The sequence below is a fragment of the Ammospiza nelsoni genome, chromosome 22 (genome assembly GCF_027579445.1).
Source record: "Ammospiza nelsoni isolate bAmmNel1 chromosome 22, bAmmNel1.pri, whole genome shotgun sequence".
NCBI lineage: Eukaryota > Metazoa > Chordata > Aves > Passeriformes > Passerellidae > Ammospiza > Ammospiza nelsoni.
The window spans coordinates 494,857-508,915 of NC_080654.1; the positions used below are offsets into that span (position 1 = coordinate 494,857).

The window sequence follows — 14,059 nt, forward strand, 5'->3', positions numbered from 1 at the left end:
ACACAATCAGAATTTTCACTCTCGCTCCTCCTGCCTCAGTTTCCCCCTCTCCAAGCTCAGGGCTGGCAGGGAGCACTCCCAGAGCCCCCGCGTCCCTCCCCCTGCCGCGCTCCATCCCTCGGCGCTGATTTTCCTGGAAGCTTTGCCCGATGCTGCAATCCGGAGGCCAAGATCACACATCCTGCTCCTCCGCAGCCAGGGCTGCTCCCAGCCAGGCTCCGTGGCTTTGGAACCAGCTCCAGTCTGTGCTCTGCTGGGCTGAAGGCACAGGAGTCTCCAGGCACGGAGCTGGTGACAGCAGCACGGGCTCCATGTGACAGCCCTGGGATGTGAGCAGTGAAGATTCCTCGCTTTCACAGCTCTGCCAAGGCTCCTGTTCCCCCCTCCCGTCCCTCCCGCTGCTCCTCTCCCACCCCCGGGCCCATCTGCCGGCAGCGCTGCTCCCTCGGGGCTGCTCCGCACTGATATGCCCAGATATTCACAGATATTCCCTGCTATGCACTGATATTCACAGATATTCACAGATATTCCCTGCTATGCACTGATATGCCCAGATATTCACAGATATTCCCTGCTCCGCACTGATATGCCCAGATATTCACAGATATTCCCTGCTATGCACTGATATGCCCAGATATTCACAGATATTCCCTGCTATGCACTGATATGCCCAGATATTCACAGATATTCCCTGCTATGCACTGATATGCCCAGATATTCACAGATATTCCCTGCTCCGCACTGATATGCCCAGATATTCACAGATATTCCCTGCTATGCACTGATATGCCCAGATATTCACAGATATTCCCTGCTCCGCACTGATATGCCCAGATATTCACAGATATTCCCTGCTATGCACTGATATGCCCAGATATTCACAGATATTCCCTGCTATGCACTGATATTCACAGATATTCACAGATATTCCCTGCTATGCACTGATATTCACAGATATTCACAGATATTCCCTGCTATGCACTGATATTCACAGATATTCACAGATATTCCCTGCTATGCACTGATATTCACAGATATTCACAGATATTCCCTGCTATGCACTGATATTCACAGATATTCCCTGCTATGCACAGGTATTCCCAAATATTCACAGATATTCCCTGCTATGCACAGACATTCCCAAATATTCACAGATATTCCCTGCTATGCACAGGCATTCCCAAATATTCACACTTTGCACTGATATGCCCAGATATTCACAGATATTCCCACTTTGCACTGATATTCTCAGATATTCATAGCCATTCCCTGCTATGCACAGATATTCCCAGATATTCCCACTTTTCACAGATATTCCCAGCCATTTTCAGCTGTTCATAGCCATTCCCAGATACTCCTTTTCCCAGATATTCCCAGCCATTCCCTGCTATTCCCATGCCATTCCCATGCCATTCCCTGATTTTCCCTGTTTTTCCCATGCCACTCCCTGCTATTCCAAGCCACTCCCTGCCCATTCCCAGCCATTTCTTGCCATTCCCATATATTCCCAGCCATTCCCATATATTCCCAGCTCATTCCCTGATATTCCCAGCCATTCCCACACACCTCAGCCCCATCTCCCTCCCAGGCAGGGGCAGGGCAGCACCGGGATCCCGCAGAGCTCTGACCTGGCACCAGGTTATTGCCCGGCCTGGCTTCATCACTCCACAGTTCCACTGATAATGTCTTTCACTCTCAGCTGTGATATTAAAACCTGCCCTGATCTGCCTCCCTCTCAGCTGCAGAGTTCTGCAAGGAGGCAGAGCAGGGACCGGGGAGCAAAGCCCCAGATGTGCCTGCCCCTCCTCTCAGGTGATGCTCTGCACCTCCTGCAGGTGCAGGGATTGGGGAGCAGAGCCCCAGATGTGCCTGCCCATCCTCTCAGGTGATGCTCTGCACCTCCTGCAGGTGCAGGGCTGAGCAGAACCTGCCTGGGGCTCTGTGCTGGATGAGCAGCAGGCACTGAAAGCACAGCCTGGCTCTGGGAGGGGGCTGAGGCATCCAGAGCTGCTCTGCCAGCTCATTTGCAAAGCAGATTTGGGCCTGCTGCTGCTGCAAAGTCAGGGGCGATGGGCACGGGCCGCTCCCACCTGGCTCTGTGCATGTGAGGGCTCAGGGCAGCAGCAGGACAGGAGCTGGGCACCGCCCAGCTGGCACAGCTGGCACGGCAGCCAGCCTGGGGGATGTTTTGTCTCCTGGCTGCTCTAATCCTCAGGCTCCCCACGCTGAGCAGAGCCAGCCCAGCTAAGCGGCCCAAGGCTCTGATCAGCTTCCAGCAGAGCCTCGGGCTGGAGGATTAGAAACCCTACCCCCAGGATCCCCAAAGGCACAGGGGGGCTTTGTCCCACCCTGCACGGGGATCTGCTCCAGGGACACCCCTGGGCACGGGGGCTCACCAGGCAAGGGAATCGGGGAGGGCTTGGCTGAAGGGGCTGCAAAGGGTCCCAGTTTGGGCCCAAACTGCACAACGGGGAGGGATGGGGACCTGTCTCACGCTCCCCACCCAGCTCTGGGGCTGCTCTGAACGATTCCTGGAGCACAAAGTCCTGAGCAAACAGAGAATGGAGCCAAGTTCCACGGGAAAGCACCCAGGCTGGGCCAGCCAACATCCACGGGAGCACAGCCCCTCTCCCATCTCCTCCTCATCGTTTTAGGAGAGGGGAAAAGGGGAAAACATCCTCCATCTCCTCCTCATCACTTCAGGAGAGGGCAAAACATCCTCCATCTCCTCCTCATCACTTCAGGAGAGGGGAAAAAAGGGAAAAGCATCGTGCCTGGCTCTGAGCTGCAGCCCTGAGCAGGACAGTCCCCACTGGCCAGCCTGGGATGCCTTGGCAGCCTCTCCCTGCTCTCCTCTGGCAGGGACAGCTCCCACAGAGGAGCTGTGAGCCCAGCCCGGCCACTCCTGCTGTCCCTGTGCCCAGCCCAGAGCCCTGGGGACACCCTGGGGACACCCTGGGGACACCCAGGCCCAGGGGTGACCCAGAGGGAGGTGCAGGGGACGCTGGAGCCATCCTGCTGCCTCTCATCCATCAGGGAATGTACCCCAGCATCCCCCTGGCTCCCAGGCTCTCCCAAAATTCATTTTTACAGCGAGCACCGAAGGCACAGGGAGGTGGTAAATATTCATAGTGCGAGAAAGGCTCGTGGAAAGGATATACTGCACTTAAGAGAGAGATGTGAATTAATTTTATATGCTGCAGAGAGGCTTTTTAGCAATCGCAAACTTGTGAATCTCAACTTTCTTTTAGAAAAGCTCTAAAGGACGCAGCTGGGAGGGTGGGCTGGAAGTCCAGGCTCATTTCCCTGCCTGGAAAGGAGCAGGAACAGTGGGAATTCTGACAAACCAGAGGCACAGGCACAGCCAGGCTGTGCATTCGCCACCCCTGGCAGTGCCCAGGCCAGGCTGGGCAGGGCTGGGAGCAGCCTGGGGCAGTGCAAGGCGTCCCTGCCATGGCAGGGAAGGCTCTGGGTGCTCCCTTTCAATTTAATTTAAATTAAATTTATTTATTAATAAATAAAGGATTTTTATTTATTATAAATTTATAATAAATTTATAATTTTATTATAAATAAATTTATAACATATATTTTATTTTAAATTTCATTTGATTTTTTTACTATTTTATTTTTAATTTTTTATTAATTTGTTTATTTTATTTATTTATTTAATTCCCTTCCCACCACTCTGGGGTCCCGTGAGCACAAACCTCTTGGGCAAAGCCTGTTTGCCCTCACGTCCCTGAGCCCTGGGACAGCACCCCTGTCCCCGTGCAGGCTCAGGAGGCAGCAGAGCTGCTCCAGCTCCCTGGAATCCTGCTTTTCCTGCCCCTTCCAGAGCGTTCCCTCAGCCCAGGCATGCCCAGCAGAGCTGCTGGTGGGGCTGGACCCCCTTGGCACCATTTAAATGTCCAATTGCACTCATTCAGCCCCTGAAAAAAACCCCGCTGCTCCTGCAGCCTGTGACAGCTTTGACAGCCAGACTCCTTAATTCCTTTTTCTTATTCCCTTAATCTGTCATCTTTATCAGGCTGGGGAAGTGCCAGGCTGCGAGCAGGAGCCCCGGCCCCGATCAATCTGCACATTACAGCTGACAGAATGGTGCTAATAACTTATTGATCTCATGTTTGCCAGGCCCCGGTGGGGCTGGAAGGCTCCCATTGATTGGCTTGGGGGAAGGAGGGTGGAAAACCTTCAAATTGTCTCCTTCCCCAGGAGCTGGGCAGGGAGGGAGGGCAGGGACCTGCTCAGGGAACCCGGGAGGAGGAGGAGGAGTGCAGAGGAAGAAGGATGTGTGTGAGAGAGATGGGGACTAGGAATGGAAAAGGAATTGGGGGGGAAAAGGGTTTGAGAAAAAAGAAATGCAAGGAGGAGGAGGAGGGGGAAGAGCAGGGAAGGGGAGAGAAGCAAAGGAGAAAAGGAACTGGGAACAAAAAGATTGTGCTGAGCTGAGAAATGAATGAAAGAGGCAGCTGAGCCTCTCCTTGCTCACAGCGAATCATTAACAAAACCCTCCCCATGCCCAGCCCTCCATCCCTGAATAACTCTTCCCAATCTGCTCGTGGCTGGCACAAAGCAACGCTCACTGCCTGGGCAGGGTGGGAGCAGAGCTTTACTGGGACAGGGCAGCAGCAGCAGCAGGACAGTCCCCTCGGTGACAGAGCCACAATCCCACCCTGAAATCCCAGATCCTCCTTGATCTGCTCTGCAGAGGCCAAGAGCCACCAGGAGCCACCAGGGATGCTGAGCCCTGCCCAGGCTGGCCTTGGTGATCTCAGAGGTCTTTTCCAACCTTGAACTCCAACAACAGGGCCTGGCCTGCCTCAGCTCCTTCTGCTCCAAAGCCAAGGGTAAAACCTGAGCAAAAAAAAATCTGCAAAACCCTGCCCTGACCTGTGCTGACACAGCCAAAGGAAACACTCCCTTCCACCTTGGCTTTTCCCACTTCCCAACTCCTCTGGTATTACAAAGGCTCTTGGTCACATCCCACTCCTGCAAGGCCTCAGGAGGTGCAAAACCAAAGTTAAACAGAGCCCAGAGAGGGGAAACAGAGCCCAGAGAGGGGAAACAGAGCTCCATCTCCAAGGGCCGGGGATGCAGGGCAGGGACACAGCCTGGACCCTCAAGGTAAACAATTGTCCTTCAGGGTAAAACATGTCAACAACAGGGCCTGGCCCTCCAGCCCCTGGCTGCCCATTTGGTGCTGATTTTCTGCTCAATTTAAGGCAGCAGTCCAATAAAGGCTGCTGCTTTTTTCGCCCGTTGTTTGGCTGAGCTAAATGAAAACATGTCTGCAGCCCAGCTCATTACCCCAGCCCTGTGCTGGGATCCTGTCTCCAGCCATTAGCAGCAGCAACCCTGATTCCAATTCCTTTTCATGCCCAATATTAACTCCTCCTTAGCATATGAAAGCTCTGGGGCTCAGTGCAGAGGCAAACCAGGTCACTGCAAGGCCATGGCAGGGACACAGAGCCCAGGGCTAGGTCTGAGCAGCCAGCTGTGCATCCACACTGGGGATAAAAACCCCAAATTCTCACTTTGGAATCTCTTTACAGCCCCAAAATTCCTCCTTGCCCCTTGCTTGGCCAACAGGGAAAGATGGGGCAAGAGGGTGAGCACAGAATAAATCCTCTCCCAGGGACACAGCTCAGCTCTGTGGTGTTTTTGAGGTAATAAAACCCCAAATTCTCACATTTGAATCTCTGAATTCTCACATTTTAAGCTCTTTACAGCCCGAAATTCCTCCTTCTCCCTTGCTTGGCCAACAGGGCACCACGTGGAAAGATTGGGCAAGAGGGTGAGCACAGAATAAATCCTGGGAGAGGTTTTTGCTGCAAAAGCACCAGGAACACAGGAGCACCTGGAAAAGCCTCTCTGGGGCTCTGCAAGGCTCTCGGGGCTTGTCATTCCCATCAAAGTGACCAAAAACCCCTGGAAAAGCCTCTCTGGAGCTCTGCAAGGCTCTCAGGTTTGTCACTCCCATGGCACTGCCCAAAATCCCCGGAAAAGCCCTTCTGGAGCTCTCAGGGTTTGTGACTCCCATCACATCACCCAAAAACCCCTGGAAAAGCCTCTGAGGGTTTCTCACTCCCATCACATTGCCCAAAATCCTTGGAAAAGCCTCTCTGGAGCTCTCAGGGTTTCTCACTCCCATGGCACTGCCCAAAACCCCTGGAAAGCCCCTCTGGAGCTCTCAGGGTTTCTCACTCCCATCACATCACCCAAAAACCCCTGAAAAGCCTCTCTGGAGCTCTGCCCTGCTGCTGTTGCTGCCTCCCCCGAGGCAGGGCAGGCTCAGCCCCAGGTGCTCCTGCTCACAGTGCATTTCTCCTGCCTGGGGCAGCACTGGGGCCCTGTCTCCCCTCTGGGCCCTCTCAGAGCCCCTCCAGCCAGCACAGCAGCTCCCTGAGCACGAGGGGCAGAAGGAGGAGAGGGAAGAGCTACCCACCTTCCTCTAGCATGAGGGAGCCTGAATCCTCCACTTCTATCCATGCAAATAGTCCTACTGCCACTGGAACCCCATGAAATCTGGCACTGCAGAACAGAGGGTGTGTGAGGAGAGAAAGAGGAGAGATTAACAGGATTTTTGGGCAGGACAGGGATGAATCAGAGCCTGGGGAGCAGGTGCCAAGGGCTGCCTCAGGCCCTATTGCAGCCTGGGGGAGGCACTTGGAGACCCCCAGGGAAGCACAGAGCCCATTCCATGCGCCTTTCCTCTCCTCTGAGGTGTTTTTGAGATAAAACAACCCCCCTTCCATCCCCAGCTGCAGTGCAATTAGCACCAAGGAGAGCACCCCCCACTGCAGAGCCAGCAGGGAATCCTCTGCAGGCTCAGCTGAGGAGGGACCAGCCCTGGTTTGTAGGGAAACTGCTCTGGGGGCTTGGGGAATCCCAAATCTGCTTTTTCTGCCTGGCCCCTGTGCAGGCTGGCTTGGGGAATCACCAAATTGGCTTCTTCTGCTGCTCCCAGTGCAGGCTGGCAGTGCCAAGGGGAACCAACCTCACCCCAGCCCCAGGCAGCTCTGCCCTGAGCCCTTTCCTGCCTTCCTGAAGTCAAAAAAGCCCCAGAACCACGCACAATTATTTTTCGCTCGTTCCAGCCCATTTCTGCATTTCAAAGACCATCCAGACCCAGTGATATTGCTGATTTCCCAGCCCATGCTGCTGGAAACTACAGCACTGCCTCTAATCCTGGCTGTACCAACCAGAGAAGGAATTCCCTCCCAGCATTAATCACAGAGCAGCCAGCTCCAGCCTTTTTGCTGGCAATGAGCAGATCTGTGCCATTCTGCTCTCCTTGCTCCCCATCCTCCCTGGGGCTGGGGCAGGGAGGAGCAGGCACTGCTGGGTCCTGTTCCAGCAGCACCCTGAGCTCCTCCTGCCCTCCCTGGTTCCCAATCCCACCCAGAAACCAGCACAGGAACATTTCAGCAGCACCAGAACGTTTCAGAGCAGAGCCCTGCAGCTCCCAGGCAGGACTCTTTGAACCCCAGCATCATTTATTCGGCGTGGTTTGTGCGCAGGTGCCTCCAGGAGGGGGAGATTCTCACAGCCCAGCACACAGGGCAGCAACTGCGGGCAAAGCTCCTCTGCCCTTCTTGCTGGAACAAAATGGTTTCAATAACAGCAAGCAGTGCTTCAGCACCTCTGAAAATTCTGTGTAAATTCATCATTGCCCAGCTCCCCTCCCAGCAGAACCAGCCCCAAAGCACAAATGGACCTGGCCCTGGGGACAGGTGACAAAGTGACAAAGCCGCCCCTGTCCCCTCAGACACCTCCTGTGCCCTCCTGACCCTTCTGAACACCCCAAACGTGTCATTCCTTAGAGCTTTGTCACTGCCTTGGTGCCTCCTGTGCGCCTCAGCCTCTTCTTTTCACTCATGAACGTTTCACAGGATCAGAAAGGTTGGGAGAGACCTCCAGGACCAGCCAGGCCAAGATTAACCAGCCCTAACCATTAACCAACCCACATCCCCAGGTGACCTGGACACCTCCAGGTGGTGACTCCACCCCTGCCCTGGGCAGCCTCTTCCCCCTGGAAATTGATCCTAATATTGATAATATTTCCCCTAAAAATTGTTCCTAATATTGATCATATTGTTCCTAATATTGATAATACTTCCCCCAAGAAATTGTTCCTAATATTGATAATATTGCTCCTCATATTGATAATATTGTTCCTAATAATTGCTCCTAATAATTATCATATTGTTCCTAATAATTGTTCCTAATATTGATCATCTTGTTCCTAGTAATTGTTCCTAGTATTGATAATATTGTTCCTAATATTGATAATATTGTTCCTAATAATCGTTCCTAATATTGATCATATTGTTCCTAATAACTCATCCTAATATTGTGCCTCTGCTGGCACAACTTGAGGCCATTTCTTACAGTTTCCTAATTTAAAAACAAACCAGAGCAGCTCAATCACCAATTAAGAGAGAGGAGTCAGAGCTCCTACACCTCATCCTTCCTCTTGGTGGGAATGAGAAGAACCCTTTGCATTTCTGGGATGCCACGGGTCCCAGAGAATTCCAGCAATGCTGATCAGGCCCAGCGGTTTCTCTGCAAAGCAAACAAGACTGAAACCCACTCTGACACCCAGGGTCAGCTGAGCCACGCAGGCTGCAGCAGGGTCACGGGGAAAAATGGATTTATGGCCAGTTTGGCCTTTGGAGCTGCGCAGGGAAAGGGGCTTTGGGAAATTGTTAACGATGAGATTGGAGATTCAGCTGTGAGAGCAGAGTCTGGGAGCTGCCATGGCTGATTTACACACACACACACCACAAACCCCTCCTGAGTCCGTCCTGAAGATGTGATTGAAGTTTTCACCCCATTCCCAAAGATATTCAGGTGTGGGGCTCCCTCTGGATCTGGGGTTCACTCACACACTGAGCAGAATGACTGACAAAACACATGAACACAACCAGACAGACTTTCTGAAAAGGCCCAAAACAGCACACAGGGAGATGCAGCTCTGATTTGGAAGGACAGGGTATAAAACTGAATAAAACACTATAAAAACTGACAGAAACCCCAGCTTTTCCTCAACTTTCGTTTCTAACCGAAGGATCCTTCAATCAACAAGCAGACGTTGGTTTATTTATCCCAGACTGCCACTTGTGGACTTCTGCACCACCAGAACCCCCTCCCTGACCCCAGGGCAGGATCCCACAGGAGCATCTCTGGTTCCACACTGGGTGCATTTCAAACCAGGGAACAACCCAAACCCTGCCCAGAAACCCAACCCACCGTGCTCCCAGAGAGCTGGCAGCCCTGCAGCAGCGCGGGGAACCCGAGATTAATGAAATTACAAATCCAATCATGCTCCGTGCGAGGCCTTTCTGCCTCACTGGGCACCAGCCCTGGGGACGCTGCCGTGCCGTGTGCCTCAAGCTCCTTTGACACAGCCCGCTGGGTCTGGGGACCTCCAGAGGGCTTCTCCAGCACCACAAAACCCTTCCCACCTTCTTTAGCCACCCTCCCCGCCTTCCTCTTTAGCCACAGCACCACACGATTTCCTCCAGCTGAAATGCAACATGGAAAAATCCAACAGGACAACAAAGGGACCGGGGAGCGAGTGTAGCCGTGATATTTTATGAAAAATCCTTTTGCCAGGACTTTTCTCCTGAGAAGCTGAGAGGCCTCAGGAATGAAATGTAAACAATGGTTATCTGCTGCTGTGGGATGCAACAGGTGCATCTGTGATTGGTCTCATGTGGTTGTTTCTAATTAATGGCCAGTCACAGCCCGGCTGTCTTGGACTCTCTGAAAGCCACACGAGCTTCTGTTATCATTCCACTTCTTTCCTTCTGATGAAACCCTTTCTTCTGTTCTTTTAGTATAGTTTAAATACATATTAATATATATAAAAACTATTATATATATAATATACATCATAAAATAATAACTAATATATATAAAATAATGTATATCACATATATAATAAAATAATGTATATCACATATATAATAAAATAATTTTTATATATAATGACATATATAATACTATATAGAAAATAATAATAATAATAATAATAATAATAATAATAATAATAATAATAATAATAATAATAATAATATCATCATAAAATAATGACTCAGCCTTCTGAAACACAGAGTCAAGATTTCCATCTCTCCCCTCGCCCTGGGACCCCTGTGAACACCAGCACAGGCGAGAGGGAGCGGAGGGGAGGGAGCCCAGGAGCCCGGGGCAGCAGGGGCGCCCCAGCCCTCACCTGCTGCTGCCAGCCCCACGTCCAGGGGGTTCCTCTTGAGCTCGCAGCGGCTCTGGCTCTCTGGCATGCCGAGCTGGCGGCCCTGCTGCAGGCTGGAGATGATGCTGGACAGGTCGGAGTCGTGGCTGCGGCAGAGCACAGAAACCCCACGTTAGGGAAATCCCACCTCTGAAGGAACCTGAAGTACCTATTGCCCCAGAACTGATTCTTTCCGCAGTGTGAGCACAGCTGGGAGAGGTTTTTGTGTGCTGCAGCACTGCTGGATTGCAGGATTGCCCCTTCCTTCCTTCCTTCCCTCCCTCCCTCCGTAACCTCTCCTGGATTTCTGAGGATTCCAAAGCCCTTCCCAAACTCCCCTCTCATTTCCCATCAAGGGCCCTGCAGCTGCCAGAGCTGCTGATTCCTGATCCCAGCCCTGCCAGAGAGAACTTGCGTGGGCCAGGACTCGCATCGACGATGGAAAATCTGCAAGCGGAGGAATTGGCAGAGCTGCTCCAGAATGAATAGGAAACTTGAACTGAAATAACTGATAGTTTTCTATCAGCTGCCACCCTTCTATTCTTGCAAACCCAAGTTTTTCCATTCCATCAGTGCTGGGACAAAAGGCTGTTTGGTTTGATTGAATGACGGTTTTCTCCTCAGAGAGGAGCCCACCACGAGCCCGGGCAGCAGCGTTCCCCAGAGCTGAGGGCATAGATTTATTTACAAAACCCATTTTCAATTCCCCTCCAACAGATCCTGAAACAATGGTCTTCCTTCTGGGAAAAGAGCAATTCAGCATTATTTTGCTTGCTCTCCTTGCATCACACTGCTGCTAACTAGGCTGGGTTAGTCCTTTTTTCTATTTTTTTTTCCTTCTATGGAGATAATGAACACAACAATCAATTTGCTGTAGCAGATACTGCAGCTCAGTGGTGAATTCTTTTGCTGGCAAACCACTCTCCAGTTGCAAAACATTCCTGAGTCAAGGATCTATCTACAAGGAGTGAGGAGGAAGAAGGTGGCAGGAGCTGGTGGTGCAGGAACATCTCCCTTTGGTTTGTCTGCTTGCAGGAGATGCTGAGCTCCCATCCTGCCAGCACCAGGGGCTCACCCCCAGCTAAACAGGACAACTCCTGCCCTGTCTCTGAAGGGAGGATGACAGCCAGGAGAGCCAGAGACACTTGGCAGAAAGGACAGAAATGAGGAATAAATGAGGAATAAACGAGGAATAAACGAGGAATAAACGAGGAACGCTGCCCTCCCTGCCCAGCCACAGCTCCCTCCCTGCTCCCACCCGGGGTGTCCTCACCTGGGCCCGGCAGGGCAGCCCGGAGGGTGCATTATCTGCAGCATTACCCAGCCCTGATCTGCCTTAAATATCCCCCCGGTGCTGCTGCCTGGCCCGAGCAGCTCCGGGGCTCCAGCCCAGCCCGGCTGCAGCAGGGACGGCGCTAATCCGCGTCTAGCTGCTGCTAAGCTCATCAGGCCAGGACAGAAAGTCTTTAGGTACTTTCAGCGGGCGTCTGGCCGCAGATTGCAGGGCAGGCTGCAGACACAAACAGCCCCTGATTCCCTCCAGGATCCCCATCCCCGGGGGGATCAGCAGGAGCAGGGATGCTGGGCTCCCAAATCCCCTGAGCAGCCTCCCACCTCCCCCCGGAGCTCCTTATGCAAGCACGAGGCTCATTACTTAAGCAAGCCCACAGGTGAGTGGGAAGCCCATTTCTCCTGTGCCAAGCAGTTTTGGGTCTTATCCTCTTTTAGCTGCCACCTTTAAGATGCATTATGCAAATATTTTGGTGTCTTAAGTCATTTATGGGATTAATGTGAAGTGATTATCAGTTCTTTTTAATCATGCCAATCAATAAGCGGCTGTCAGGGACAGAGGACAAATGCAGATAAACGCTGCCATCAGCACAAGGCCCGGAAAGGGCGGAGGAGAGGAGCCAGGAGAGCAGGGAGTGGGAAGAGAAAAATGGGATAATTACATCTTTGCATTTGCACGCTGCCTCGCATCCCAATGGAGCCCAGAGCAGGCTGCTGGGCAAACACCTTCAGCTGCTGCGAGGGATTGTTCCACCCAGCAGGAAAATGCAGCCCCTCAGAGCCCAGGGAGGGCAGAACACCGGGAGGGATCCAGGGAAAACAGAGCCCAGGGCAGGGAATCATCCCCACCAGCACCAGCAGCGCTGCTCTCCTGCCCCAAAAAAACATCATGGTGTGCTGCTCTCCTGCCCCAAAACCTCCTGCTGCCCGATCTTCCATGGTTTGAAATAAAAACCATCGAGGTGCGCACAGGTGCATCAGCAAATCCACGCTCAGGGGGCCACAGGGACACTCCAGCCTCAGTTTACCACTGGAATCAGGCAGAACCCAGTCCCATCCTCCACCCCAGCCCCTTCCCCTTTCCGTTTACCCGTGGAATCAGGCAGAACCCAGCCCCATTGTCCACCCCAGCCCCTCTCAGCCTCAGTTTAGCCCTGGAATCAGGCAGAACCCAGCCCCATTGTCCACCCCAGCCCCTCTCAGCCTCAGTTTACCACTGGAATCAGGCAGAACCCAGTCCCATCCTCCACCCCAGCCCCTTCCCCTTTCAGTTTACCCACTGAATCAGGCAGAACCCAGTCCCATTCTCCACCCCAGCCCCTCTCAACCTCAGTTTAGCCCTGGAATCAGGCAGAACCCAGCCCCATTGTCCACCCCAGCCCCCCGGCTGCTGGCCTGTGACCCCAGTGGGCACAGAGGTGCTGACAGACGTCCCCGAGGGTCACAGCCACCCCCAGCCTGCCCAGGCAGACCCAGGCTGGCACAACTCTCCCAGATGTGCTTCATTTGCAGCCATTAGCAGCGAGTGCATGTCTGAGGAGGAGAGGGATGAGCAGACTAATGGTTGGAGACAATTAAGCAGAGGATAAATCAGTGTCAGGCCTCTGCAGAGCGCAGGCAGCCAGGCGCCCGCAGGCTCTGCTCGCAGACTGCACGGGGAAAGGAGACAGCCCGGGCAAAACGGGAATAACTCCCACCAGGGGCTGCCCTTCCCGGGAAAAATGGGAATAACTCCCACCAGGGGCTGCCCTTCCCTCCCTGCAGCTCCCTCTGCCCCCAGTGAGGAGGTGCTGGGGCTGCTCCCAGCGCCTCATCCTCCTCAGGGGCGAGGCTGAAGGAGCCGGGCAGGGTCTGCCACCCTGCTGGCACTGCCAGCTGTGCCCTGCCCTGAGCGCCAGGGTCACTGCAGAGAGATGCCAGCCAGGGGAAGGGCAGTGCCCGGCAGAGGAGGGGTTCAGCCAGCTGCAGCTCTGACAGGGCTGCTCCAGAGTGAGGTGTGGGTGTCAAGGTGGAGCTCCAGAGTGAGGTGTTGGTGTAAATCTGGAGCTCAGGCCATCCTTGGTCTACTCCAGAGTGAGCTATTGGTGTAAATCTAGAGCTCAGGCTGTCCTTGCCCTGCTCCAGAGTAAGGTGTTGGTGTAATTTTGGAGCTCAGGTTGTTTTTGCTCTGCTCCAGAGTGAGCTGTTGGTGTAAATGTGGAGCTCCAGAGTGAGGTGCTGTGTAATTTTGGAGCTCAGGCTGTCCTTGCCCTGCTCCAGAGTGAGCTGTTGGTGTGAATCTGGAGCTCCAGAATGAGATCCTGTGTAATTTTGGAGCTCAGGCTGTCCCTGCCCTGCTCCAGAGTGAGCTGTTGGTGTGAATCTGGAGCAGAATGAGATCCTGTGTAATTTTGGAGCTCAGGCTCTCCCTGCCCTGCTCCAGACCTCTCTGGGCTGGCAGCTCTGGGATGCCCAGGAATGGAGCAGACAGCAGAGCCCACCTGGCCCTGCAGCCTCAGGAGCTCCAGAGAGA

General features: G+C 53.2%; 1 protein-coding gene across 1 annotated transcript in view; it reads right to left on the reverse strand.

The window, feature by feature from the left end:
- Positions 1-14,059, reverse strand: part of SAMD11 (sterile alpha motif domain containing 11) — a 64,993-nt gene that overhangs the window by 28,466 nt on the left and 22,468 nt on the right. Inside the window, exon 5 of the mRNA XM_059487595.1 lies at positions 10,240-10,364. Coding sequence (XP_059343578.1) covers positions 10,240-10,364 — 125 coding nt within the window. The remainder of the gene's footprint in view (positions 1-10,239; positions 10,365-14,059) is intronic.